A 27,107-nucleotide genomic window follows, 5' to 3' on the forward strand; every position below is an offset into this window, starting at 1 on the left:
GCACGTGCATTCTTCAGACTTATATTATATAAGATAAACTATTTCTCTTTTTTAATTCCTTATATTCCAAACGAATTTTATTCGTATAGATTGATATAAACGCTGTAACCTGAGCTGTTCAAAACCTCAGCTCGTTAGGCAGTAAATTTATAGCTCGCATTAAGTAACCGGATATCTATTTTTCACACTTTTTTGGAGTTTTCCAAAAGCACATGTTAGAAGCAGGCCAATAATCTGTGACTGAACGGGTCAGAATATATGACATCTGGCATCTGCTGTAACACTCACTGTGTGTGGTATGGTGCATTTAGGGCAGAGGCAAATAATTAATTTGATGATTTGCTTGCAGTTCAAATAACCGTGCGTGCTCCCTATAAGCTGTGAATTAAAGGGGCTGGCTACGCTCTAGGTAGTTTGCGCAAAAATAGATTTTTGCAAGTGAAAACAAGCTTGGGAGGCAAGAGAAGCTAAAGCTGTCTGTGCAACACGATGATTTTTTTTTTTTTTGCATCTTTACTTGAGGGGTACAGTTGTTCAAGAGATTTGGAGTGTGGAAGAGGATGCACGGTGACCCCTCCGAGTGTTCCTGAGACGACCCGCGACACCCGACTCTTGCAAGGCCAGGGCGGCACTTAAATTCCGAGCCGCAAGCCGCAAGGCAGCGAGTTAACTCAGCTGTAACAATTTATAAAAGTGCGCTGCATTCCGTTTGACAAACCTGCATGTTGTAAATCCCCCCCTCGAGCAGTGAAAGAAAGTCTAGTGTGTGTGTGTGTGTGTGTTTGTGTGTGTGTGTGTGTGTGATTGTGCATGTGTGTGACTGGGAAGGAGTGTGAAGCAGCTGCAAGCACGCACAGTCTCAGGAAGGCTACGGATCTCAGGCGAATAAGGTGCCGAAACCGTGTCCAGGAAAGAGAGGCGAATGACAGCAGCGTATTGTACAGAGTCGCATGCCATAGAGCGGCGGAGCACGGCGAAGTCCCATGGGGGCGTGGTGAAGAGCTGGGAAACGTGGTAAGTATTGGGGGCCGAGACGCATCTGATCAAATACAGGTGACTTCGGAAAAGCGATCGGGATCACACGCCTCTTTCTCAAACCGAACTACTTCTCGCTTAAAAACAAAACGAGTAGATCACGTAAGAACTCGTTGGATTTGTAAATGTCAATGAGAATTCGTTTGCCCATTTACACCCTGTTTAGACTTTTTTTGAAAAATAATAATGATAATTACATATTTCACACCGTTTTTTTATTTTTTTGAAACTGTTGTCTCTAAAATCCGTAAGTTCTCGTGCAACACTCTAAATGAAACACACACAACAAAAGTGGAGACGAGTAGACACCTCTCTCACGCTGCCTCTCACTTTCTTTCTCTCGGCTCTGTTTACTTTCTTTCCAGTCACATTCCATGCTCGGTTTCTTACCTTGTCTTAAATCCATCGATTTTGCTTCGATTAACTGGAATTTTTCGATCGTGATGAGCCACAAGAAAACGGTGAAAGCTCGAGATTTGGGGAGCGGGTGAGTAATCGTGTCTATTTTGGCTCCTGTCCCCAAAGCCGGCGCAAGATATAACGCGTTTTCGGAAGCGCCTCTTGGGCTCGGTGGAGTGGTAGGTTCTTGAAATAATCGCCGGGATGCTTAAGCTGATGCGCCCGGGAGCCGGAGTGCTGGTGACCTAAGAGTTCACAGTCCGGGTGCGTGCTCTGCTTTTCGCTAACGAGTTGTATCTCTTTGGGGCTGAGTCGGTTTATAAAATCCATTTCCATAGATCGCCTCCTCGCTTCCCCTTCTGAAATGCTTAGCAGATGACTGACGCATACTTGACCACAAAATCTGACGACATACCCGATTCAGTCCCCCAGCTTATGAGAGTATTACGAGTGAGTGAGTGAGTGAGAGAGAGAGAGAGAGAGAGAGAGAGAGAGAGAGAGAGAGAGAGAGAGAGAGAGACGGCGCTAGAGCGGGAAGGAAAGAAAGTGAGAGAGAAGGAGGGAGGATGGAGAGAGAAACGAACGGCGTGTACTCTGTGCTGACACCAATGTTAAACCAAAGGCACGACTGAAAAAATAGACTTAATTTTGCTGTGTACGTTCATATTAAACGTAGGCAAAAAGGTAGCAAGAGAAATTGAGCGATTAGTGTCGCATTCATTTACAGTCCCAAAATAAGACGGAACAAAAATGCCAGTGCTCAGCGTAAAGAAAGTGGATATGAAGCCTGTTATCAATATATTAACTTTAAGTGTTACTTTAACACTGTAAGAGTTTATTTCAAACCGGAGAATTTCTTGTTGGTGAGTTTTAGGTTCCTCATGGCCCTTCCCTGGTTAAATGGCTGGGTGTTTTATTATTTTGCTGTTTTCTTGTATTATATACGATATATCTTCAAATTATGTACGCAACTAAAATCTACACACAGTTATATGTGTACGTAAAGATTTTCTGAGTCCGATTCCTGTGGGTTTTGGAGCGCGGGATGTCACAGCCTGTTCACTCATCTGCAATGCATGGGCACTCGGTGTCATTGAGACGGGCTCAGTTAAGGGAGGACAAACAATCAAAGGTGTGCGAAGTGGGCAGCGATCTACTAGGACATAAGAAAATAAAAATAAAAAATCAGTTACGTGTAAAAGTTCCAGGAAAACGATTCGACCAATTCAGATTTAGTTTTTAGTCATTTTGAGTCAAATCAAATGTACGGTAGCTGAGTAATAGTAACGCACCCTAGGTATCTTCTTTTTGAGTGACATGTCACTATTCTTACTACGACTTTCTATGAATGTTTAAAGCTTTTGCACCGACAAGGACGATTTAGATCAGATCCAAACTGCTCAGGGATCTCCGTCAAATTACGTCGCTTTTAAAGTTATATTAGGTCTGGATATCATACAAGGTTAATGTTTGTTTATTTATTACAGTTTCCAAAATGTCAGTTACACTTCAGTCCAGTGAAACTCTCAGCTGAAGTGGATGTCACCACTGGCCAACAGGTGCTTCATTCTGTCCTACGAAAGATCAGAAGGCTGCTAAGTATGATCATAAAGTTGACTTTAAAAGGAAATTCTGAATTGTGTGAATGTCAGCTTTACAATTAATTTTAACGATACACTTGCAAATTCGAAGGCCAGAAATAACAAGAGTGATTTACACTCATATGCGCCATACACTACTTTTTGTCATCATTATTTTTTATATTTGCTGAGAAAAAACGTATGCGCAGAAATGTAATTTTGTTATACGCACAAGAAAAACGTCAAAGACTGATTTTAATGCTTGAATCTTCCATTGCCTAATATAAGGTTATTATTAAAACGAATTAACATTTTGTACTTGTTCACAGTTTTAAATTGTACTTATCTAAACTCATTCTAGTACCTTGCACACACATAAACAATATTTAGTCTTAAAGAAAGTTGTAATAAAGCAATCTTTGTCATTTTTGGGACGCTATAGAATGTATAATAGTAACAAAAGCAGTTGCTTTTTGAAATGTTTGTGCTTTTTTAGTGTGCGTATCTATCTATCTATCTATCTATCTATCTATCTATCTATCTATCTATCTATCTATCTATCTATCTATCATTATATAGTACCTTTCATATCTATCTATCTATCTATCTATCTATCTATCTATCTATCTATCTATCTATCTATCTATCTATCTATCTACATACACAATTTAGTGTGTGTATATAAAATGAGCATGCAAGAGACAATGCATGCTGGTGCATTAATGGCGTGTTATGGTTCTTTAATGGGTTGTGTTGTTTCTCAGAGCCATTGCCTGACCAGACACCATTTCATTTTGGAAAGAATTCTTTGCTTACGGGTACCCCGTACAGTAAGAGATCAAGAAAAACTGACCTTGATGACATTGTATGCAGTTAGAGCCCTTCAAAAATCAGAACCCATTGGTATTTCACACATCTTTTACCATCTATGCATGGTTATTCACTGTATGGGGCCTGTTATGGAATTAAATAAAGATTTTTTTTTTCTGGAAAACACTCTAGCTCTTTTAGTTTTAAAATGTACGTAACTGATATATTCAAATTTTATAATCCATAATATAACGTATTATATATAAATAGATCGATTGTTTCGTTTGGATGTTGATCTTATCTATTAAATATATTTTACACAGCTAGAAAATAGGGAAATGTACACTATAATAAATAAATAAATAAATATATTAGGCTCCACTAACCCAAACCTAACCTGAACCAGAGTCCTGATGTGAGTAATAATTAGACAAACAAAGAATTTGACTATATTCTTGGCCTTATTAAGAAGTCAAGGATTATTTATTATTATTATTATTATATATATATATATATATATATATATATATATATATATATATATATATATATATATATATATATATATATATATATATATATATATATACTCCTGTCTCCTAGTTGTAAAAAAATCGATGTTAACAATTTAAATATAGCACTATAAATGTAAAGTACCTGTTTTGTGTTTGTGTGTGTTTAAATATATATTTCGTGGTCGCTTGCTTGCTGAGTTGGGCTCCAGATCCCCCCTGCGACCCTTAAGTGGACTTATTAAGCACTTCTGTTCATCATTTCATAAAATTTTCTTATTATAAAAATGCTTTTCCTTCCACAGATCCACAGTGCGGCTCTAAAGCGTCTCTTAGCTTTCAGTCTGATTTGACCCTTAAAAGCATTCATACCATAAACGGTACTAAACTATATATATATATATATATATATATATATATATATATATATATATATATATATATATATATACACACACACACACACACACACACACTCTCCTGTCTCCTAGTTGTAAAGAATACCAGTTAACAATTTAAATAGCACTATAAATGTGAAGTACCGGTCTTGTGTTTGTGTGTGTGAAAATATATATTTCGTAGTCGCTTGGATGTGAGTCCGTTCTATTAAAATGTCTTAACTGTGCCAGCAATGCGTAGCTTATTTAGGTTCAGCGGCAGCTTTTACTGATCAAACCTTTTTGTTGTTTCACAAGTACAATTCCCTGAAAACCGTTACATACAATATATTACAGTAAAGAAAAATTCAATCAACGTAGAAAACCCGAGATGTTTTAATAGAGATGCTGGACACATCCAAACTCTTAACGCTCGTTTTACGACTTTTAATGCACTATTTATTTATTTATACTCCGGCTAATCGTATCGGTTATTTCCTTTCATTTGAAGTGTAAATACGATTTTGTTTAAAACCTCAAACCACATTTGTCTAGTTGCACAATTAAAAATATCGGAAGTGATTACCACGTTAAAAAGGAGCATTTCATATCCTGCGAAATGAATTAACTTGGAAATGTAATTTATTAAAAAAAAAAAAAATCTTCACAAAATAATTAACGAAATTAGCACCGTTTAACGCATATAATTTAAATAATATATTGAGCCCAAACCACAGCGAAATAGCCCTCGCTGAACCAAATAACAGAGCAACAATCCTTTAGGGATATAGTTTCACATCTAGTAACGTACATTAAAGTTTTATTATTGTTATTTATTTATTTTTTTTTTTTTGGATAGTTTCTGCAACAGTTAAAACAGCTTGCACATTGTGAAATTTTACATTAAAGGTCTGTTCTGTTTTACTTTAAGCACTCATTATCAGTAAAACAGTCATCACATGTGGTGAAATCATTTGCAACTCTGGCCATCAAAGACTAGGAGTCCCAAATTAGGAAAAAAACAACTGCCAGCTTTTAAAGCACGAAAGTTGCCTGCATCGCCTCAGAATAACATTTAATAGCCAGTTTGATTAACCCTGGAAATTGAGCGTCTTGGATTGGATGACCGAAGCTTTCTGCATTTCTTGTGTTCGAGATTTGTTAAACAACTTGTTTTGGTCACACTGGAAACCCTCTGTTTTTAGAGAATATACATTAAAAAGGAAATAACTGTTATCTGTAGTCCGTGACGCCTAATTATTAACATAACATAACATAACATCAAATTTGCAAACCCGCCTAATAGTATGCAGCGTCGGGGTGAATGACTCAATGGCCATTTAAAAGCAGCGATACTAATATTTTATTTTTCTGTGAGATTCTGTTTTGCCATAACCAGAGTTTCTTAGTCTGTGACCCTGGTTGGAGTTCGGACCTTTTGCTTTTTTATCCTTAATAGACGAGGTGACGTGTTATTCTATTAGAAGATCAGTGTGGTCGAGAGAAGATTCTGTGCATGGAAGCAATTCCAAGATTAGCTTAATTTGCGTGATTACAGTATTTATATAAACATGAAAGCTTCACCGCAATGTTTACTAAAAATTTACCGAGCTCAGTGTTAGGGACGATTGGAATGTTTGAAATAGAAGATTTAAGAAATAATGATTTATATGCTTTTTGTCATTTCTTGCATAACGCATAGGGCTTAATTTTAAACGCCACGCAGCATGAGCTAGTTAGTGTATACATTCCCAGATTTAATATCAATCAACCTTTTCGGCGTCAAAACAAATCAGTGCACAAATGTGATTTAAGAGTTTAGAATCAAATAAGTTGAACGTTTTATTTGAGCGCTTTAGAAGCCGACGAGCGTTTTTTCAAGAGTTAAATGTCTCAGTTTCAATCCTCGGCAAAAATTTCATAAGCTGCTTAAAGAGAAATGGGATGTGAGGACCTCAGCGTAAATACTGTTTAGTGTTTGTTCATGAAATATGATAAAAATTACATTTATTACATGTCAATTATCTAAACTGGTCATTCGCCGCATGTTCCCTCATTATAATCATCTTCGCCTGTGTTTGTTCTGCCCCAAACTTAACACATTAAGTACGTCCGGCGTATTCAGTAATCGTTCCCAGGATTCTTCTTCTTCTTCTTTTTTTTTTTGTTTGTTTTTCCGATAGTCCACTGAATTTCCTTGTAGTTTTCGTTACTGAGAGAGAAAAGCACCGCATTTCATTTGGCAAAAGAGTAAACTTAAAAGAAAGACAACTGAGAGTCTGTTCAGTTCACATTCGGGTACTTCCTGTGCTGTGCTATTGATACAAAATTATTCATTAGACGAAAAACGATTCTTTCTTTCTTTCTTTCATTTAAAGCCCAAGAATTATATACGAATGTCATTATTGCATAATTTGGTCTGCAGTCTCACTTTGGAAAAGTTGCACAACCTGTATAGTTCTCAAGCGTTGTTCATTTAGTTTAAAAAGCAATTTCTTCCTTAAACAAATGAAGCTGTAAAACACCCGCAGCAATAAATATATGTAACTAAAATACAAATTTTGCAGCCTATGGATAAATAGAGAAGGCTTAAACAAATCCCTTCTCATTTTTCTAGTATGGATTATAAATTATGCAGATTGCTTTGCGTCCATCTACTCTTCCCATAAGGACGTAGGTTGTCACATCAGTAGGTCATAATCCAAACTTTTTTTGTAATATTTGCACGTTTACAGCGCATTCGGAAGCACCACTATAATTAGAACCCTGTTGCTTATTTGTGTCAAATGAAATGTGTTCATTATGAACCTATGTGACGTCTACATTAGAAATGAGCCAGCTTTGTTCTATTAAATGTGGGCCTTAACTAGCAGTTTCCTTTCATTTAAAACGTTACTTTTTAATTTTCGTTTAACTGAAGTATACTAATTCACTCTGTGGATCAGCTTTGAAGAACTACCTTAAAAATTCGCATAATGATGAAAGACGGCTGACGGGCATTTTTAACACTTGCACATCAGGCGGCGCGCCCTTCAGCAATTCGTAAAACAATCATCCTTTGCGGAGTTCTGCCTAACGTTAACATGTCATCGTTATGTGATTGTCTGTTCTGTGAAGCCCTCTGCATGATATTATCGTTTTCTTAGAACTACTTTACCCAATTCCGAGTCTCGGAGGGTTTAGCCTGCTGGCCACACTGGGCACAAGGCACGAAAGAGCTCGAAACGGGGCGCCAGTCCGTCAAATGTGGGCAAATATACATTGTCAACCCATTAACCAAAAGTGTGGCGTATTGGTTAAGGCGTTAGACTTCAAACGCTGAGGTTGTGGGCGCCATTGCCACTAATAGCACAATGTGAGCAAACCTCTTTACCTGCCAGTGCTTCAAATGGAAAAGCAAAAGAAATGTAACCTATTATAGGTCAAATGTTTTAAGTTGCTTTTGTTAAAGACATTAGCCAAATAACAATATTTTAATCTTTCAGGGTGAGGAAGGAAAATGGGGTCATGCAATGTAATGCCGATGCAAACACGGGGAGAAAACAAGAAACATCAGACATAACAAGTAATCAGACACGGGGTTCAAACCCAGGATGTCGGACCTGCATGTGAACCACTAAGGTGCACTAAGCATTGCTCGGCCGCTTAAGGGGATAACGCGCAGAACTCGCGTTAGCGGCAGCGGAATTATAACTCACCAACCTAGAAACAGCAGTAATAACCACGGCGTCATTTTACTTATTCATAACCTTCAAATATCCGCCTAAGTGACCATTTTTAATTAATTTAGCGGGAGTTGTCTCTGGTGCGTCCTCCGAAGAGAACGTGAATTTTAGCTTTGAACCCACGCACTGCGAGATGCCAGAGTGCTCGTTCAGAGCGAGGCCAATAGCGCAGCACTTTTTTTCCCCAAAGAAAATTGAAGGTTCCAGAAAGAACCTTTATTTATTTAGACCTCAAGGTTCCATGAATAGGCGATAACAGATTTGCGAAATATAAATGAATTCTTTAAAAAAGCTCTTGCTGCATACAGTAACGCAGGCTTTATTCATCTGTCAGTATTCATCCAGGGCTCCAACGATTCGTTTAAGATTTGTGTTTTGTCCACAAATTAGGAACCTTTTCAAAGTCCAGATAAGCAATTTTATACGTAAATAGCCCTTCACCGAATGATGAAGCAATGGTGGAAGAAAGAACCTCACCTCACCTTGTCGACGAGGTTGTCAGATTAATTTCTGTCAAAAGTAATATGGGAAAGCAACATATGTGACTCAGATTCCACAAAGACTTGCTCTGTGATTGATTTAGAAACAGAAATCGAATGATAATCTAATCTTAAACACGCATACACGCACGTATACATATACATAGGTTTATTACCTTATTAACTGAAATAAATGGCACAATGGCACACTAAGGCAGAATCTTGTAAATGCACAAATTGCAGGCTAAGCATACTTACAAATGTAAACCTACTTTTGCCCATCCCTACACACACATATATATATATATATATATATATATATATATATATATATATATATATATATATATATATATATATACTGTATATATATATATATATCCTGCTGGCGCCTGGCCGGGGTTTGTTTCCTGCCTTGCGCCCTGTGTTGGCTGGGATTGGCTCCAGCAGACCCCCGTGACCCTGTAGTTAGGATATAGTGGGCTGGATAATGTATGGATGTATATATATACTGTATATATATATATATATATATATATACATTCATGGCATTCGTAGTCTGAATCAAAATCTGATTGTATGGGTGGTTGCCTACAAGGTAACGCTTGTGGTTGGTCTGCAAGTCGGCAAACATCCGCCACAGTGCCCTCTTTCAGTTGTGAGAAGCAGATCATAGAATGTTGCATAGTTTTACTGTCAAATAATGCAAAGAGTACGCGACACGTGTTTCACAGAATTTGGGCGAAACACGTGACGCATACTCTTTGCATTATTTGGCAGTAAAACTTTGCTATGTATATATATATATACTGTATATATATATATATATATATATATTGTGACAGATAGAGGGCGCTATCATCCTCTTGAACCCTCAGAACAGTCGCCAGACACCAGGTAAAAGTCCAAATATTGACTTTATTATTAATAAACAGTGCACAAAGCACCCTACACTCCACTATTCTCATATAAATACACAATACTCCACAATAATCAATTCCTCCAACTCACAGACGCGTTGCCACCCTTCCACCCAGCTCAGCTCAACCCTGGGATCTCCCACAGTCCTTTAAATAATCCGTGACCCGGAAGTGCTCCTGAACCCCTGTCCATGTGACTTCTTAGCACTTCCGGGTCAGATCAAAACTCCTCTTTTTCAACCTGGAAGCACGTCATTCCCTTTATTCATGTGACTCAGACGCACTTCCGGGTTGTAGGGAAAATACTCGCTACTCCTCCCTGCAGCAGCGCCTTCTAGCGGCCCCAATGGTATCCAGCAGGGCTGTAAAGGAAAACTCCAATGTCCATAATTCCTTGTTGGCATTTGGGACACCTCTGTGCTGCAGGGAGGGCTCCATCTGGTGGCCTGGGGGTATTGGACGGGATGAACACTGTTTATGCTAGAAATACTTTTAAGGGTCAAATTAAACAAACTGAAAGCTAAGTTAAGCTTCAAAGTTGCACTGTGAAGCTGTGGAAGGAAAAGCTACAAGAAATATTAAAATTTTTATAATAAGAAAATTAAATTAAACGAGGAATAGAAGTGCAAAAGTGTATCTATCTAATACCATTTTCGAAGTCCACTAAGGGATTCTGGAGCCGAACTCAGCAAGCATAGGTCGTAAAGCAGGAACAACTCCCGGGACTGGATGCCAGTCCATTGCAGAGTGAAGATACGCGCACACACCTGGGCCAAGTCAACGTCGCCACCTTGGACTGTGAGTGGAAAACAGAGCACCTGGAGGAAGCCTTCAGGCAGACCCTAGGAGAACATGCACACTCCACACAAGGAGGACCCTTCTGTGTAAGGGTGAGCAAAAGTAGTTTACAGTTTTGAGTACTCAAGGACGGCAATTCAAACACTTACGAGATCATACCTAAGTGCATTGTGCCATTCTTTTGAGTTAATAAAGTTCATAAAATAATTCAGTTAATAAAGCTATAATCATAACCCATCTTTTTACACACGAAAAACTGTAAACTTACTTTTGTCTACCCCGTAGGGGAGGTGTCATCATCTCAAGTTAAAAAAACTAATAATGATAGCATAAAATAAATGTGTCCACTGGTCTGTGCTATAAATTTGTTTTCTGTATGAGTCCAATAATTTTGATCATTTTATTTGAACATGTCCTGCTCAAATACAGGGGAGAAACGTGAGGTGCGGCAACGACGAGCCTCCCCTCATCTCGGACTGCGCTCTCCCTTACACACGGGATTGATGCGTGCAATTGGCGCGTGCCTGTTGCTGTCTCTCTATATGTCGCCAATATAATGTTTGCCGACACTTTTATTGTACACCCTGACTTTGCACAGTCTGGCTAATATCTTTAATGAATGTATGTGACATATTTAGTCTTGATGATTGGACATAAAACCGCAGTGAGAAGGCACAAGGTGAGGCAGACAGTACCATGCCGCACCAAAGGGGGCGCATGTGAGCCCAACAGGCGCTTGTTGCTGCTGTTCTTCTACGCAGAGGCACCAATAAGTTAGCGATATCAGAAAGTCAAGTGCACAGCAGTGGTCCGTTAATTTTTTTTTTTTGTTCTGACTGACTGCCAAAATAGAAGATTAAGATTTTTAAAACTAAAGGAAAGTAAGGAGAACTTTAACAAAAAAGTGACAGAGATTATCATGGAGAAGGATAGGCGCATGGACTTCATTTACAAATAAAGGTGAGACCATAAACGGTTTTCAGTTTTATAAAAAATGGGATCAGACTATGAAAAAAAAACAATCCAATATTTAAAAACTAAATTTTGACGTTAAATAAAATATTCTTTTGTTTTTCTTGTTATCCTTTTGTTGAACAGTCTGCATTAAAACTGATTACAGCATCAGAATTAAAAGCTTTTTAAAACAACTAAATATTTCAGTTAAGGTCAAAATTGAAATCTGTTTTTTTTTACACACATCTCAATACTTTAATTTGTATTGAATGAGTGTGAATTGTGGAAATGCAACGGCAAATTTGGAACACATGGAGGGCGAGGAGCAAATGTGGTCTCTCTGCTCTCCTGCTGCTATAAATGTAATGTTCTTTCTCAGCCAAATATGTGTGTGTGTGTAAAGAATGATGATGAGATATGAAACATAACCAGTAGTCAATGGTCAGGCTGCCAATTGAATAAACTACTCTACTAATCTTTGGGGTTCATCCTTCCATTTGTTATCCAACCCACTATATCCTAACTACAGGGTCACACTAGACAACAGGGAGCAAGGCAGGAAACAAACCCCGGGCATGGCGCCAGCCCACTGCAGGGTGCACACACACACCAATCACACACTAGGGACATTTTAGCATGTCTTTGGACTGTGGGAGGAAACCCACGCAGACAAACACGGGGAGAACATGCAAACTCCACACAGGGAGGACCTGGGAAGTGAACTCGGGTTTCCTAACTGCGAGGCAGCAGCGCTACCCACTGTGCCACCGTGCCGCTCTTTGGGGTTCATGTATTTGTAAATCTGACTCTGATGGAGTCAGTGCCTCACCCGCCCCTTTACCACACGTCACTGACATTTATTTTTATATATATGTGTGTATACACTGATTGTGTGTGCGTGTGTGTGTTTCAGTGTGTGTGCTTCATCGATTAAACAAAGACATTTCATAAAGTGCAGCATCAAGAATTTTTGAAGAAGTCTACCGCCCGATGGAAAAGACGTTTGATTAGTAATGAATCCATAACACTGAAAAAAGTATAACATTGATGTTGTTCATTCAACGTAAATTTTCTCTTTCAAGCAACTTAAGATTAGTCATTTAGTGTTGTAGCTTGAAATATTTGGTTTGAGATCTCAATCAAAATAAAAAATTTTTGTTTGTACCAAAGTAAGTTATGGTGGAAGGAATAAACATGAAAATCCTATTTCAGTTAACCTAATATTTTAGGTTATTCGTGTGCTGTGTTACAGGGACCGTTTGTATTTTCTTCCGGTCGAACTTTCCAACGTGCTGGCTTTCCAACTGCTAAAAAAGAAGAACACTTCCCCGAGTGTAGTGGACGTGGCTACACAGGTCTGGTCATTTTCAGCAGCAGACTTTTATAATGGAGGATTTCTGGTAAGTAACCCTGTTTTCAACTGTTAATTTTAAGTAACAAGAACTCGTAATAAAACATACTTTCACGAAAGTCATAGAAACGTTGAATAATTTTTTGTTGTACAGTATATTTAAGATTTCCATCCACTATATCCTAACTACTGGGTCACGGGGGTCTGCTGGAGCCAATCCCAGCCAACACAGGGCGCAAAGCAGGAAACAAACCCTGGGCAGGGCGCCAGCCCACCGCAGGGCATGCAGACCCACACACCAAGCACAATTTAGGATCGCCAATGCACCTAACCTGCATGTCTTTGGACTGTGGGAGGAAACCGGAGCAAACCCACGTAGATACAGGGAGAACATGCCAACTCCACACAGGGAGGACCTGGGAAGTGAACCCAAGTCTCCTAACTACGAGGCAGCAGCGCTACCACTGTGCCACTGTGCCGCCCTATTTAGGATTTACACTGCTAAATGCTTGTGTATTTGCACTAGATTTTTAAATATATGTAAAAAGTACAGCATTGAAATGTGTTATGTTCATAATATTTCTAATAGCATAAAAACAGGTTACGACCAATAAACCATTTTAAATTGTAACAACTTACTTCAGTATAAAACAGGTGCATTGCACCCAATCACTCTAAATGATTTGCCTCAACTTAAAAATTGTGGGTTCAATAAGATAAAAAGAAATCTATTGGTTCAGATTGAAAATATTAAGTGTGAATCATTACCGTCATTATTTTAAGTTAAATGGAGGTTATACTTTTTTCAGTGTGAGACCAAACAGCAGCTAAGACTTAAGGGAGAATTAGGTGAATGGAAGTCGATCTGAAGGAGGAATACGACCTGCCAAAGAAGCGTTGATGAAATGATAAGGGTATAGGAGGTGTCAATAACAAGGTGCGATTTTTGCAGATGATCATTTGTTGCAGAAACTGTAACTACAGGAAATGTTAAATATGGCAGAAGAAGACATAAGACAAGGGGCTAACACTGAATTGTAACAAAACGGTTAGTGAGGTGTTTAAAGGAGACAAGCAAAAACTGAAATATCAAGCAAGAAGATCGCTTTTGTTACCTAGGTGGCATGATAACACAAGACGGAAGAGGTGATCAGGAAACCATAAGGATATGACAAATACAGCTTTGATGCAGTTAATACACATGCTTATAAATCAATATTTGGCAACAAAGAGAAAGGTGAACATTCTAAGGTGTTACGCTTAGTCTGTCTTGTGAAATGTGGACTGTGAGCAAAACAATGGAAGGTAAACGCTGCACTCATAAAAGTAAAGGTGCCAGTGTGGTTCTTCAGAGCGATGCCATATGGGGAACCACTTTTGGCTCCAAGAAGACCATCCACCTGAAGGTTAAAGAAAGAGCCTTCATTTATTTAGATCTTTAAAAGGCTCCATACAGTAACACGAAAAGATTTGTAAATCACCAGGTGGTTCCTGATTTTTAAAGAACTCTCGCTGCATGCAACACCACAGGCTAAGCTCAGGGTTTCTTAATCTGTTACTGTCCTGCTAGGTAACCATTAAAATTTTCATTTTATCACTACATGTTAGGGCATTTTTATCAAAGCAAAAAGAACCAACTTCATATGCAAAGATCCGAGGAACCAAAATCAAGCAAAGAATCATACAATTACATTAAAGAACCAGCATTTATAAGCGAGTCTGAGTTTATTTTTATTTTTTTTTTTATTTCATAGCTATTATGAAGGAGAATTAAAGATAGTACACGTGAGAAAACGTTATTAAGTGAGAGCAAGAATAGACAACATTGTCAGACCTGACGGCACTAAAGATGTTGCAGTCAGTCAGTCATTAGTCATTATCCAACCTGCTATATCCTAACACAGGGTCATGGGGGTCTGCTGGAGCCAATCCCAGCCAGCACAGGGTGCAAGGCAGGAACAAATCCTAGGCAGGGCACACACACACATACACACCAACACACTAGGGACAATTTAGGAAAAGATGTTGCATTGCCGTGTAAAATCAATGGGACGAGAGATGAGAAACGCCATCAGTGGAAGTGCCGTGCATGAGATTTTTAGAATGGAAAAGAAAAGAGTTGGTTGGAAGACAATAATCGCCAACGTCTAGATCGGACAACACTTAGAAAGAGAACAGTATCCTTACCTGAGCAGTGTTTTTTAAAACAACCAATTAAAAATACTAAACTTTTACATGAAGGACTCATATTCTTCAATGTGCAGTCAATAAGAGTCCTAAAACAATCTGAATTAAACCTTGTAACAATGCTACTAATAGTTAGAACTGCATCTCCCAGCAGTCCTGGCAGGTGCTGTTGGGGTCAAAGGTGGCCAGCGGGGTTTAAAAGGAGGGCAGGTGTCAAGGAGAAAAGTTTTGTTTTGTTTGGTGCGTTATATATATATATATATATGAATAAATGGCAGAAATAACGGCAAGTAGTCCAGTATATATATATATATACTGGACTACTTGCCGTTAATTCTGCCATTTACCATTGTGTCCTGGATTGTATTGTTTGTTGGGGTCTTTATCGTCTGTCTACCTGTCTACTGTCTACTGAGGACTGTGTGGATTCATTGGCTTTCCTGGAAGAAGGAGCGCTCCTGAACCATCCATCTGTCGTCATATTTTCAGGTAGGACTGTGTTTTCCATTCCCTTTCTACATACAGATCGCTGGACTCAATTTCATCCGGTTTGGGTTTTTCATGGACTTTGATGTGTGTTTATTGTGTTATATGTTAAATGTAAAATCGCCGAAGGGATCGGGGTGGTATTGTTGTTTGCAGTTAGATCATTTAATTTCATTATACTTTTTACCGTTTAAATTCCCAGCGTGATTTTTTTTTTTGGTCTCTGTAGTGTGTGTGTGTGTGTGTCGTTCCAAGGCTGGGGTTGTCCCTGGTAATCGTCCAGTAAAATAAATAAATCCCCGTCACATTGACGGTGTGAATCTTAGCGGCACCTGACCGCTACAACCTCAAAGACATTGATTTGAAAATCGAAACCTGCGTTAAGCCAAAGCAGTCCATTCTTAAAAATGAGGGTGCTAAAGTTCATCAGAGCGATGCCAAAGGGGAGCCATCCACATGAAGTATCCAGAAAGAACCTTTATGTATTTAGATCAGTAACCGGTTCCACATGGTCTTAGATCTGTAAAATACCAATGACTTAATGATTTTCACCTACAATCACACATGTCTGTGTTCAGGTCTTCTTCATCTCTTACCGCCTATACCAGTGGTTCTCAACTCGTGGGGCGGGTCGCCCTAGGGGGGTGCGAAGTAAAAAAAAAAGGGGGGGCGTGAAGATGTGAAAAAAAGAAAACAAGAATCAAAAATATGAAAAAAACATCAGTTGAAACCAAAACAAATTAACTTAAACTACATTCTGATACTAGAACAATAAATATCAAGTTAGATAAACGTCGATAAAAGTTAAGTAGGTATAATAAAATCTGCATCTACATTTCAAAGAAATGGGGGGGGGGCGCGATTAAAACTGTTATGAAAACTCGGGTCGCAAATACTTAAAGGTTGAGAAACGCTGTCCTATACTAAACATAATTCTGTTTTTGTTTACATATTTGGAATCTTTTCAAAGCCCAGAAAAAAGTAATGGTGTTACGAGGGTTACACAAAACCCAGCATTTAGGAAGCAGCATTTTCAAGAGTTTAGGCCACCCTTCTCTACTGAATGAGTCATTAAAAATCAAAAAGACATTTTCATTACCTGTTAACGTTATTTTATTTTTTACTTGTTGCGTTATTTACGTTACATGTTAGGGCATTGCGGTTACACAAAATCGTGCAGGTCTGTGTATCTTTAGGGTCTTTCTGTGCGTGGTTCAAAACCAGAGGTGATCTGTTTCTTATCAACAATGGAATGAGCGTTATCTTATCTCACCTTGTCAGCCCTGCGAAATTCGCCCAGTAAGTACCTTCTGACGCGACTAGAAGGCTGACGAGCTTCATAATCAGCGATGAAGTGACTGATAACAAAGCTAAGGCGCGTGAAATAACCGAGGTAGAGGTGTACTTGCATAAAATAGAGGTTCAACAGCTGAAACGTCGTGTTTCTAGCCATTTTATTTATTCATTTGTTTGTTTGTTTGTTTGTTTCTATATATTGGATGGGCGGCACGGTGGCGCAGTGGTAGCGCTGCTGCCTCGCAGTTAGGAGACCCGGGTTCGCTTCCCGGGTCCTCCCTGCGTGGAGTCTGCGTGGGTTTCCTCCGGGTGCTCCGGTTTCCTCCCACAATCCAAAGACATGCAGGTTAGGTGGATTGGCGATTCTAAATTGGCCCAAGTGTGTGCTCGGTGTTTGTGTGTGTCCTGCGGTGGGTTGGCACCCTGCCCAGGATTGGTTCCTGCCCTGTGTTGGCTGGGATTGGCTCCAGCAGACCCCCGTGACCCTGTATTCGGATTCAGCGGGTTAGAAAATGGATGGATGGATATATTGTAGGAAAAACCTCTACCGATTTTTAGCTAAATAGCAAGTAAGTCTGTGCGCCGTCAATTTGTTTTAATTCAGAAGGCCATTTGCAGTGAATCCTTTGAGCTGTATGATCTGTCCCTAACCCAGTCCCATCCTTAACTTCTTTTAAAACAGCAGAATATCTAAGTCAAACTCGGCTGGCATTGTTCTCTGTCTCTGTGGAAAACAAAAAGGACCAGCGCCACACGTGCTATTTTTAGTAAAACATTTCCAAAATGGCATCCTTTTCTATACTTCAGAATTCCATGAATAACTAACTCTCCATTGCTTCTTTCCTAAGCTGCTAGTGTTTACAACACCTCCTTTAACAACACTGGTTACTTGTCCCTTGTTTACAACTCCAGGTTTAGCTTGTGTTTTATTGGCTTTTGCACACTATTATGTACTCTGTAGTGTTTATTATTCTGTATTTTTACATTACTGTACTGCTAACTGTACCATTAATTAATGGTTGTATGCTGCAAGGTAGAAACTCAAAAAAGAATGTCTTCATTCTGGCACACTGTACTCTGTATACATTACGTTACAGCTTTGATTGAATTATCAATTGATTTATTGATTCATTGTACACAATCAAATCTCCATAGAGTGTTAACAAAGTCACACTGAAAAAAGTATAACATTGATGTTCATTCGGCGTAAATTTTCTCTTTCAAGCAAGTTAAGATTAGCCATTTAGTGTTGCAGCTTGAAATATTTGGTTTCAGATCTCAATCAAAGTAAAAAAAAATGTTTGTACCAAAGTAAGTTATGGTGGAGGGAATAAACATAAAAATCCTATTTCAGTTAACCTAATATTTTAGGTTGTTCGTGTGCTGTGCTTCAGGGACCGTTTGTATTTTCTTCCTGTCGAACTTTCCAGCGTGCTGGCTTTCCAACTGCCAATAAAGAAGAACACTTTCCCGAGTGGAGTGGACGTGGCTACACAGGTCAGGTCATTTCCAGCAGCAGACTTTTATAACGGAGGATTTCTGGTAAGTAACCCTGTTTCTCAACTGTTCATTTTAAGTATAAGAACTCGTAATAAGACATACTTTCACGAAAGTTGTAGAAACGTTTAATAGTTTTTTTGTTGTATATTTAAGATTTGCAATGCAAAATGCTTGTGTATTGGCTCTAGATTTTTAAATAAATGTAAAAAGTACAGCATTGTAATGTGTACAGTCACCCCAAAAATAAGTAAGAACTTCTGGCTTGGATATTGGAGAGCTGCTGCTGTCAACATCAGGCTTGTAGATGGCAGTTCAACGCTCAAACCTGCCCAGTTGTACATTATTCACCGATTTTATATCAGTCTTATATATATATATATATATATATATATATATATATATATATATATATATATATATATATATATATATATATATATATATATATATATATATATATATATATATATATATATATATACACACTTTCTTGTATTCAAAGCATTATCTGCCTATTTTCACTATGCATAATTGCTTTACGTTGATTTAACTTAAAATAAGCCCGTTCTAGATACATGACTATCATGTGTTTGCATATAATAGGATATTTTGCATAAAAGGCCGCCTCTTTTTTCCATTGTGGTCCAAGAGATCTTCACAACTTTGTATGGTTGGAATTTAAAAGACCTTTTCAATGAAAGGCGTGGATTTTGTGTGGTTGTGAGAGTTGACTTATGATACTACATCACAAAAGCCTTTTTTCTTCTTCTTTTGCAATGCAACATGACAGGCAATTGTAGGATGACACCGAAAGTGCAATCGAGGAGTGTAAATCATATATACCTTACACAATAATACGCAAAACATTACATAGTTGTAAGAAACCTTATATATACAGTAATCTATTATTTGCATTGATAGAATGCATCAGTATAAGTAGCCAAACAAGAACATATTCAGTTCTCAAAATTAGCCATGTTCCTTAGGTTTAACTAAATCAAACCCTGTTAGAGCTGCACAAAAGAACAAAGCTGGACTACCCGAAGTTTTATGTTTAACCCTTTAAACTCAGACCCTTGGTTTTGGACCTGCCAGCGGGACCAAACAATAATGCAAAAATCAAAAAAAAGAAAATGCATTAAAACATTCATTTCATTGGTGCAATTAAAGTGCAGTACTTTGCTGTCAAAATGCTGTATCTTGTACCCCACTACCATGTTGCAATGTTTTTCTTTCTTCCCACAAAAATGTCACAGCAACACCTGCACACCACTATGGTTTTCTTGAACGTCCCGATTGACATTTTTAATGGGCAGACTATCAATGTGCTAAATGAGAAGGTTGTTTCAACTCTCAAATGGCATCACTTTCCACATTTCAACATTTTTCTCTTTGCTTTGAAAAGACGTTCCAAAATCTTGCAACTATTGGTTTTGTAATTTGGATGCACAGTTTAATTTCTTTACTAACTATATAGAGAGGGGGCCAAAAAATGAAAACACAATTCAACAAAAGAAGCCTGCATTAAACTTGCGACATTAAACTTATACAGACACATAGGGGTGAGTTTAAGTCACTTTTGACTTCTACATTTACAACAGGTGCTCAAAATGGTTACTATGAGCGTCCAGACACTTCTGATTATGGCGAACTACTGCTTGAACAACGGTGGCCAAAGTATCCAGTCAGGCCGATGTGCATGCCGTTTCAATTTCTTCTCGAAGCCGCGGCCAGTGTGGCCAGCTTCATTGATGCGAGAAACGGCATCTTCTGAGTTAACGTCATACTGCACATCATTGCTGTAATTCGATTCAACTTTGGAAAAGTCCAGAAATAACAGCTGTTAAAATGCATTGTGAAAAGGCGCTATATGGGCACCGACCCGACACAGACTGACACTGTGAGGCACACATAAAATAAACTTTTTCATTTCTTCACCTGTGGGGCACGTCTTCCCCGTGTCCCACAGGTACAATGCAGACCCAAAAGAACACCAAACAAAACCACCACCAACAAAAACAACAACACTCTTCCTTTCCTCCACGGCAGCTTCGTCTCCCTCCTCCCGACTCCGGCTCCTTGAGTGGTGGCTGCAGGCTCCTCTTATAGCCCACCCAGAAGTTCTCCAGGTGGTAATTAGCCTAATTAGGCTGCCCTCTCAGGTGTGGCTGCATCACAGCCCAGACGGGCTGGTTAAGTTGTTCAGCTCCCCCTGGCGTTGGCAACGGAGCCAAAAAAGCATGAGTTCCAGGTGTAGAGGGGCTACACAGTATAGCATTTCCCATGTTTGTACTGAGTGCGTTTTGTTTCCATCGTCCCATTTGCTGTCTATCATGTGTGTGTCAGTGAATGTTGTCCCTGTAAGTACAGAGGGGGATGGATGATGGAGGGAGACCGCAGCCCCTAAATGGAAAGCACCCGTTCACAATTCAAGTACAGCCAGCTCATCACTACTGTATATAACCAATCGGGAGGGAACAGAGAGGAGGAAGGAGAAAGACGGAGATCACAATTCATTACCACGAACCACCAGTACCTGCGATTTTTCTTCATCGCGCTTTGTGATCTTGTTTGTTTTTCATTCTGCTGGACTTCCATCGTTTCAATCATTGCCAAAGACCCCGGGGTTGAACTACATTGTCCACTACACGTCGACAATTCATGGTGAGGTTGCTTCATATTTTTCCAGGAAATTCAAACAAATCACTTATCTGTTGAACAGTCATCTGTATTCAGGACAGTTTTATACTTGGAATCAAATTCATGATCATTGGCATTTCTGTATCCATTTATCTTTATTTGTGTTTGTTACTGGGACAAAGGAGGGTTTTGTTGTTGTGTATGTATACTCGCCTAAAGAATTATTAGGAACACCTGTTCAATTTCTCATTAATGCAATTATCTAATCAACCAATCACATAGCTTGCTTCAATGCATTTAGGGGTGTGGTCCTGGTCAAGACAATCTCCTGAACTCCAAACTGAATGTCAGAATGGGAAAGAGAGGTGATTTAAGCAATTTTGAGCGTGGCATGGTTGTTGGTGCCAAACGGGCCGGTCTAAATATTTCACAATCTGCTCAGTTACTGAGATTTTCACGCCAACCATTTCTAGGGTTTACAAAGAATGGTGTGAAAAGGGAAAAACATCCAGTATGCGGCAGTCCTGTGGGCGAAAATGCCTTGTTGATTCTAGAGGTCAGAGGAGAATGAGCCGACTGATTCAAGCTGATAGAAGAGCAACTTTGACTGAAATAACCACTCGTTACAACCGAGGTATGCAGCAAAGCATTTGTGAAGCCACAACAGCACAACCTTGAGGCGGATGGGCTACAACAGCAAAAGACCCCACCGGGTACCACTCATCTCCACTACAAATAGGAAAAAGAGGCTACAATTTGCACAAGCTCACCAAAATTGGACAGTTGAAGACTGGAAAAATGTTGCCTGGTCTGATGAGTCTCGACTTCTGTTGAGACATTCAAATGGTAGAGTCAGACTTTGGCGTAAACAGAATGAGAACATGGATCCATCACGCCTTGTTACCACTGTGCAGGCTGGTGGTGGTGGTGTAATGGTGTGGGGGATGTTTTCTTGGCACACTTTAGGCCCCTTAGTGCCAATTGGGCATTGTTTAAATGCCACAGGCTACCTGAGCATTGTTTCTGACCATCCCATCCCTTCATGACCACCATGTATCTATCCTCTGATGGCTACTTCCAGCAGGATAATGCACCATGTCACAATGCTCGAATCATTTCAAATTGGTTTCTTGAACATGACAATGAGTTCACTGTACTAAAATGGCCCCCACAGTCACCAGATCTCAACCCCATAGAGCATCTTTGGGATGTGGTGGAACGGGAGCTTCGTGCCCTGGATGTGCATCCCACAAATCTCCATCAACTGCAAGATGCTATCCTATCTATATGGGCCAACATTTGTAATGAATGCTTTCAGCACCTTGTTGAATCAATGCCACATAGAATTAAGGCAGTTCTGAAGGCGAAAGGGGGTCAAACACCGTATTAGTATGGTGGTCCTAATAATCCTTTAGGTGAGTGTATATGGTGTTGTCACGTTGTTGCTTTGGTGGTGGTTTACACATATATATTTTCTACATGTGAAATTTTGTATTTTTTTGTTATTTCATTTAATATAATTAATCACTTATTTTTACATATCTGCTTTTGTGTGCCTATGTTTAATCCGTCGATTGTGGGGAAAATTGTATTTGTTAGAGGTACGGCTTGATTTTATAAGATTCACCTCAGTAATTTATCCAGGCCACAGGTCTTGGAGGTGTAGCTGCCGGCTGGGTAAGGGGTTGGCCGTTACACGGTGTTCCACGATTGTGGCCCTGATACCACCCAGGGGGGCTGTCACCAAGTGTTCCGGGAAATGTAATGAGCCTCCCATGGCAGCGTCCCCAGATTCAGTGCCAAAGGGGCGTCCCAGCCGGGCATGGGCCCCGGCCATCCGTCACAGCATATACATTATTATTTGGCCCCCTTTCTATATTCTGACAGAGTAAGGTCAGCCCTTCAAAATGATACATCGTTCGGGGGTCTTCTATAATAGATATGGGTACTGATTTGAAAACCATAAGAGTGGCGACAAAAGAATCCTATGTTGTTTTTGTACTGCTTCAAAACAGTAAAACTAGAAATATTACTTGTAGATATTTCATAAAATAATAATTTTTTTTTTTTGGGTGTTCCTGACACATTCGCTGACACTTTTATAGTGTTTGGAAGCTTATTCCAACCACTATGGAGATAAGAATAACATTCAGCGTGTTTGTTTTGGCAACTTATTCTTCTGTAATATGTATGTACAAAAGAACTAATTCTGCAAGCGTAAAAAATTCTCACCTTTATTTTCAGAGGCAGAGCATAAATTTTGAGTAAAGCATGATGGAGTTAGAGCCAGTTCAATCAAAGTGGCAGAAAACTGATAAACAACAAGAGGCTGAGTTTTAAAGGGTTAAAACCGCAATTCAAATATCATTACAAATGAATTAAGCTGACATAACCAGATTAAGTAATTACATCATTTCGTTTTTATTCAGCGTACCTAAATTGGCAAAAGCTGGTGTACTTCAAACTAACCATGAAAATAAGAAAAAGAGAGAAGCCAGATCAGCGTGCATTGATGGGCAGAGTTTAACGGAGTGTGTCAAGATCAGAGACAAGATAAGGCGCAGCTAATACTAAGGTTTGTTACCTTTCTTTTTTTCTTTCCTTTTCTTTTCGCCATGCTTGAATATACTGAATTGTACCAGCTACCTTGCCAAAAGAGTGTGTGCAATCCTCCACATGTTTTAGATATTTATTTTGAACAAGACAAATTGGTAAATTGTATCTTATCTGTCTATTATATAAAAACAATCTTGGGACGAGACGTGATCATCTCAGAGAGATACTTTAAAGTCCCACGAGACTACTTGCACGTCACTCCCTACTTGCAAACAATTTCTCAGAGACACTTTTAACGTCCCACGAGACAAGGAAGTGAGACAAAAGGACAGCTGCTGTACAAGGCTTTTAAATGATAGACGTGAAGCGCGACAAGCAGAACATGCAGCACAGTAGCAGCAGCCGATTAGTCCACATCTCCCCACCCTTTTCACAACACAAGCGGCAGAGACGTGAAGTGGCAAGAGTGAAGTGCACCCCTGGGTTTTGGGGGGCGGGGGGGTGTAATTGGGGGGTGGGCGAGCAAAACGAGTTTCCCCCTAGCTATTCTGAAGGAAGTTGTAAATATCTGAGCAGACATTTCTTTCATGTAAAAGAGCTGCCATCTTATCTTTGTCATTTTTAACTGAAGCACTATAATATTATCACATTATTTCCATTCATGTATAAGACTACATCTCTCTATTATAATATAAAAATCTTGAAGAGAGACGAGACGTGACTTTTTCAGAGAGACACTTTCACATCCTGCGAAACGAGACTTTGTGCCAAAAGATTTAACCACGGAAATAAAAGACAAAGAGTAGATGACAAAGTAGAATGTAGTAAAGAATTCAAAAATGTTGGTGTTATACATATGCAAAGCAGGTTAGAGATAATGGAAGTATGAAAATTTTAAAGTCTCAAAAAAACGATAGTAAAGATCACATTAGCGCTAACAAAATGGAAATTGTTACTCGGTGAAATAACAGAAAAGTGAAAAGAGATTGAATATATTGTTCAGATTTAAACTTTAAGTCGGAGACTTGTTGATCGTCTAATTTGTGTTGCCATCAGGGAAAAGAATTGTTTCTTCCCAATGAAGAGGCGTAACCTCCAGAATTAAGAGTTGTTGTTTGGCGTATAGCGCAGGCAAGGGGGTGGCGAGTGAAGCGAGCAGGGGGCGAAGCCCCCTAGTACTACAAAAACTTTAATCTAAGCATTAGCATTTTGATTTCAGTTGATACCTTTGCCTAGATGGACAGAGTGAAGTTTAATTCATAAGAACATTCAAACAATAATATTCCACGTGTAGTGCTGTGTTAGACCTTATCCCTACTGGGACGCCATAATAGAAGGACAGTATGGAAGGAGGCAAGGTAGAACTGAAGCAACATCCCTTACAAAGGGATACATTAATGAATAATGTGGGTGAGTTAGTGCATCCAGGCCAGTTCCTCCCCCAGTATCATAATAGATGGCAGTGCTCAGCTGGCGTAGAGATGCCCACAGGAGTCGGAGTCCCATTCGGGTCCTTTGGTGCTGCCAGGGGGTGCTGCAAGGGGAGGAACTCCCTGTCTCAGGAGGCTTCCCTCTGTCCTGGAAGTGCTTCTGACCTGCTATGTCCCGGCATTGGAAGTACTCCTGGGTCTGCCATGAAAGCAAGCAATCAAGTCTCCTCCAGCGAGTCAGAGTCGGGAGGCAGAAGGCAAAGCTCACCTGAAGGAAGAAAAGGAGGATTGTCGAAAGGGAAGATTGTGGACTGACCTGGGTTTGAGGTACTTTTGTGAGAATAAAAACCTTTATTTTGCACCTGGGACTGAGTAGTGTGGCGTGTTTGGGGTTTTGGGGCTCAGTGGTGCCCCCTGTCTTTTACAGTATGGGGGAAAAATATCTCCTACCACTCTGTCCCAAAATATTCCGGTCCTTTCTCTCTTAACTAAAATGTGGTCATGTTCAATATGTCTTGTTGTGCTCCATGTCGTTCTCGCTCGACAATGACTTCCGTTAGTCAATTTCTATAAATTTTTGTGTTTTTCATTACAGGTTTGGAAGGAGTCAGGCCTCATTAGATGAAGAGCAGAAACCAATTTGGAATAAGTTACCTGTTTATAATGGAGAGCATTTCCTTTTACTGGACCAGCTGTGGCGCATTCATTGAAGTTAAGATCCACATTTGTGAAGTTTGGGAACTTTTTAGAAAACCCAAAGAAAATCTGCCTGAATACACTTAGGGGAAAAATGTGAAAACTTCATAAAGTGTGTTACATGAAGCTACATTCCTGGATCTGGCAGGCACAGATGCGGTGTGTACCACCATGTCAATGTCCACCCTCTAACTTCACCTCCATACTGCCTCAGACTTGAACATGCACGTTCTCATCAATGAACGGGTCTTTTAGCTTTGGCGTTACATAGTCACATTTTAAAAGATATTTTCAGTGAAATACTTTATAAAGAGAGTCGCAGGACAAGATAAAATGTTGGGGCACCTTGGAGGCAAACTCTGTATACAGTAATTGGGAAAACAGACAGCAGTTGTGCAACTGGCTAACTGGATACGTGGTGATGTTGGCTCTGTTAAGGGCCCGAATCCCTGGAGCTGAAAGAGACGTCATGGGTCATCATGCCACCGATCTTCAGACCTGAGGATAGGGGGACAGGAGTGTGGTATAGCGGGTCCACGGCTCGGAAGGAATGGCCAGTTTTTAAATAAATAATGGCTGCACTCGAGGCTTAAACAGGATGCGTGGTAGTGTGGCCGGAGCAGTTCCTGGGCGCAATGCGGCGCAACCGTTTCCTCACTTAAGAGCATGGGTGAGGGATCGTCTGTGTCCGTACTTGATGCTGGGAGCTGCTAATCACTGCACCTGTGCCTCATCCCTATCAAATAGGAGAAGCGCGAGTGCGGAGGGGAGATGACAAAAAAGAGTGCCGAGGTTAATGGAAGCTGGAAGCTAAGATTCAGTGCGAGTATGAGCGAGCGAGCAGGAAGAGCAGGCTCGCTGATGGCAGTTGGGAAGTGTGCTCTAGCGGGGTGTTTGGCCGGCACTCGCTGGCTGATGGATTGGGTCACTCCTGCTGAGTTTTTCAGAGGAGTAGGAGTGACCAGGGTTATGGATGGCTTGCCACAAAAGGCAGCGGGAGTTGGAGGCTTGGGAGGTTGAAGCTCCATCATGAGCGCCCTGGTCGCTGGGGAACCTGAGTCTCGGTCTGGCGGATCTGAACGAATTCAGGGGTCAGACAGCTACCAGACCAGCAGGAGAAGGTCAGCTGCAGGTAGGGCAACTCCCCTGTTGCAGGGCCCGGATGGGAGAAGAAGGGGAGCCGCGAGTTAAAGAAGGCACCGGGTTTTTAAAGGACTGCCTCCAGCCATTGTTGTTTTTAATCTCATTTTAATGGATTTATTTATTGGGGTTTTAACCTCTACATTTTCACCCTGTTTTGAATGGATTATTTATGGACATTTGCGAAGCACTGCACTCTATTTGGACATTTTTTGTTTGGTTTTTAATAAAAGCAC

The 27,107-nt window shown here is 39.9% G+C and overlaps 1 protein-coding gene and 1 long non-coding RNA gene across 2 annotated transcripts in view; one reads left to right on the forward strand and one right to left on the reverse strand.

Annotated features, from left to right (window-relative positions):
- Window positions 1-1,855, reverse strand: part of clcf1 (cardiotrophin-like cytokine factor 1) — a 57,582-nt gene extending 55,727 nt beyond the window's left edge. The window contains exon 1 of the mRNA XM_039767542.1: window positions 1,426-1,855. Within this exon, the coding sequence (XP_039623476.1) occupies window positions 1,426-1,441 (16 nt within the window). The 5' untranslated portion in view covers window positions 1,442-1,855. The remainder of the gene's footprint in view (window positions 1-1,425) is intronic.
- LOC120538113 lies at window positions 513-27,107 on the forward strand. Its single transcript, XR_005635445.1, has 5 exons — window positions 513-1,014; window positions 12,842-12,989; window positions 18,340-18,451; window positions 23,479-23,624; window positions 25,631-27,107. It is a non-coding gene; the product is annotated as an uncharacterized LOC120538113 (long non-coding RNA).

This window comes from Polypterus senegalus, chromosome 10 (assembly GCF_016835505.1).
Source record: "Polypterus senegalus isolate Bchr_013 chromosome 10, ASM1683550v1, whole genome shotgun sequence".
NCBI lineage: Eukaryota > Metazoa > Chordata > Cladistia > Polypteriformes > Polypteridae > Polypterus > Polypterus senegalus.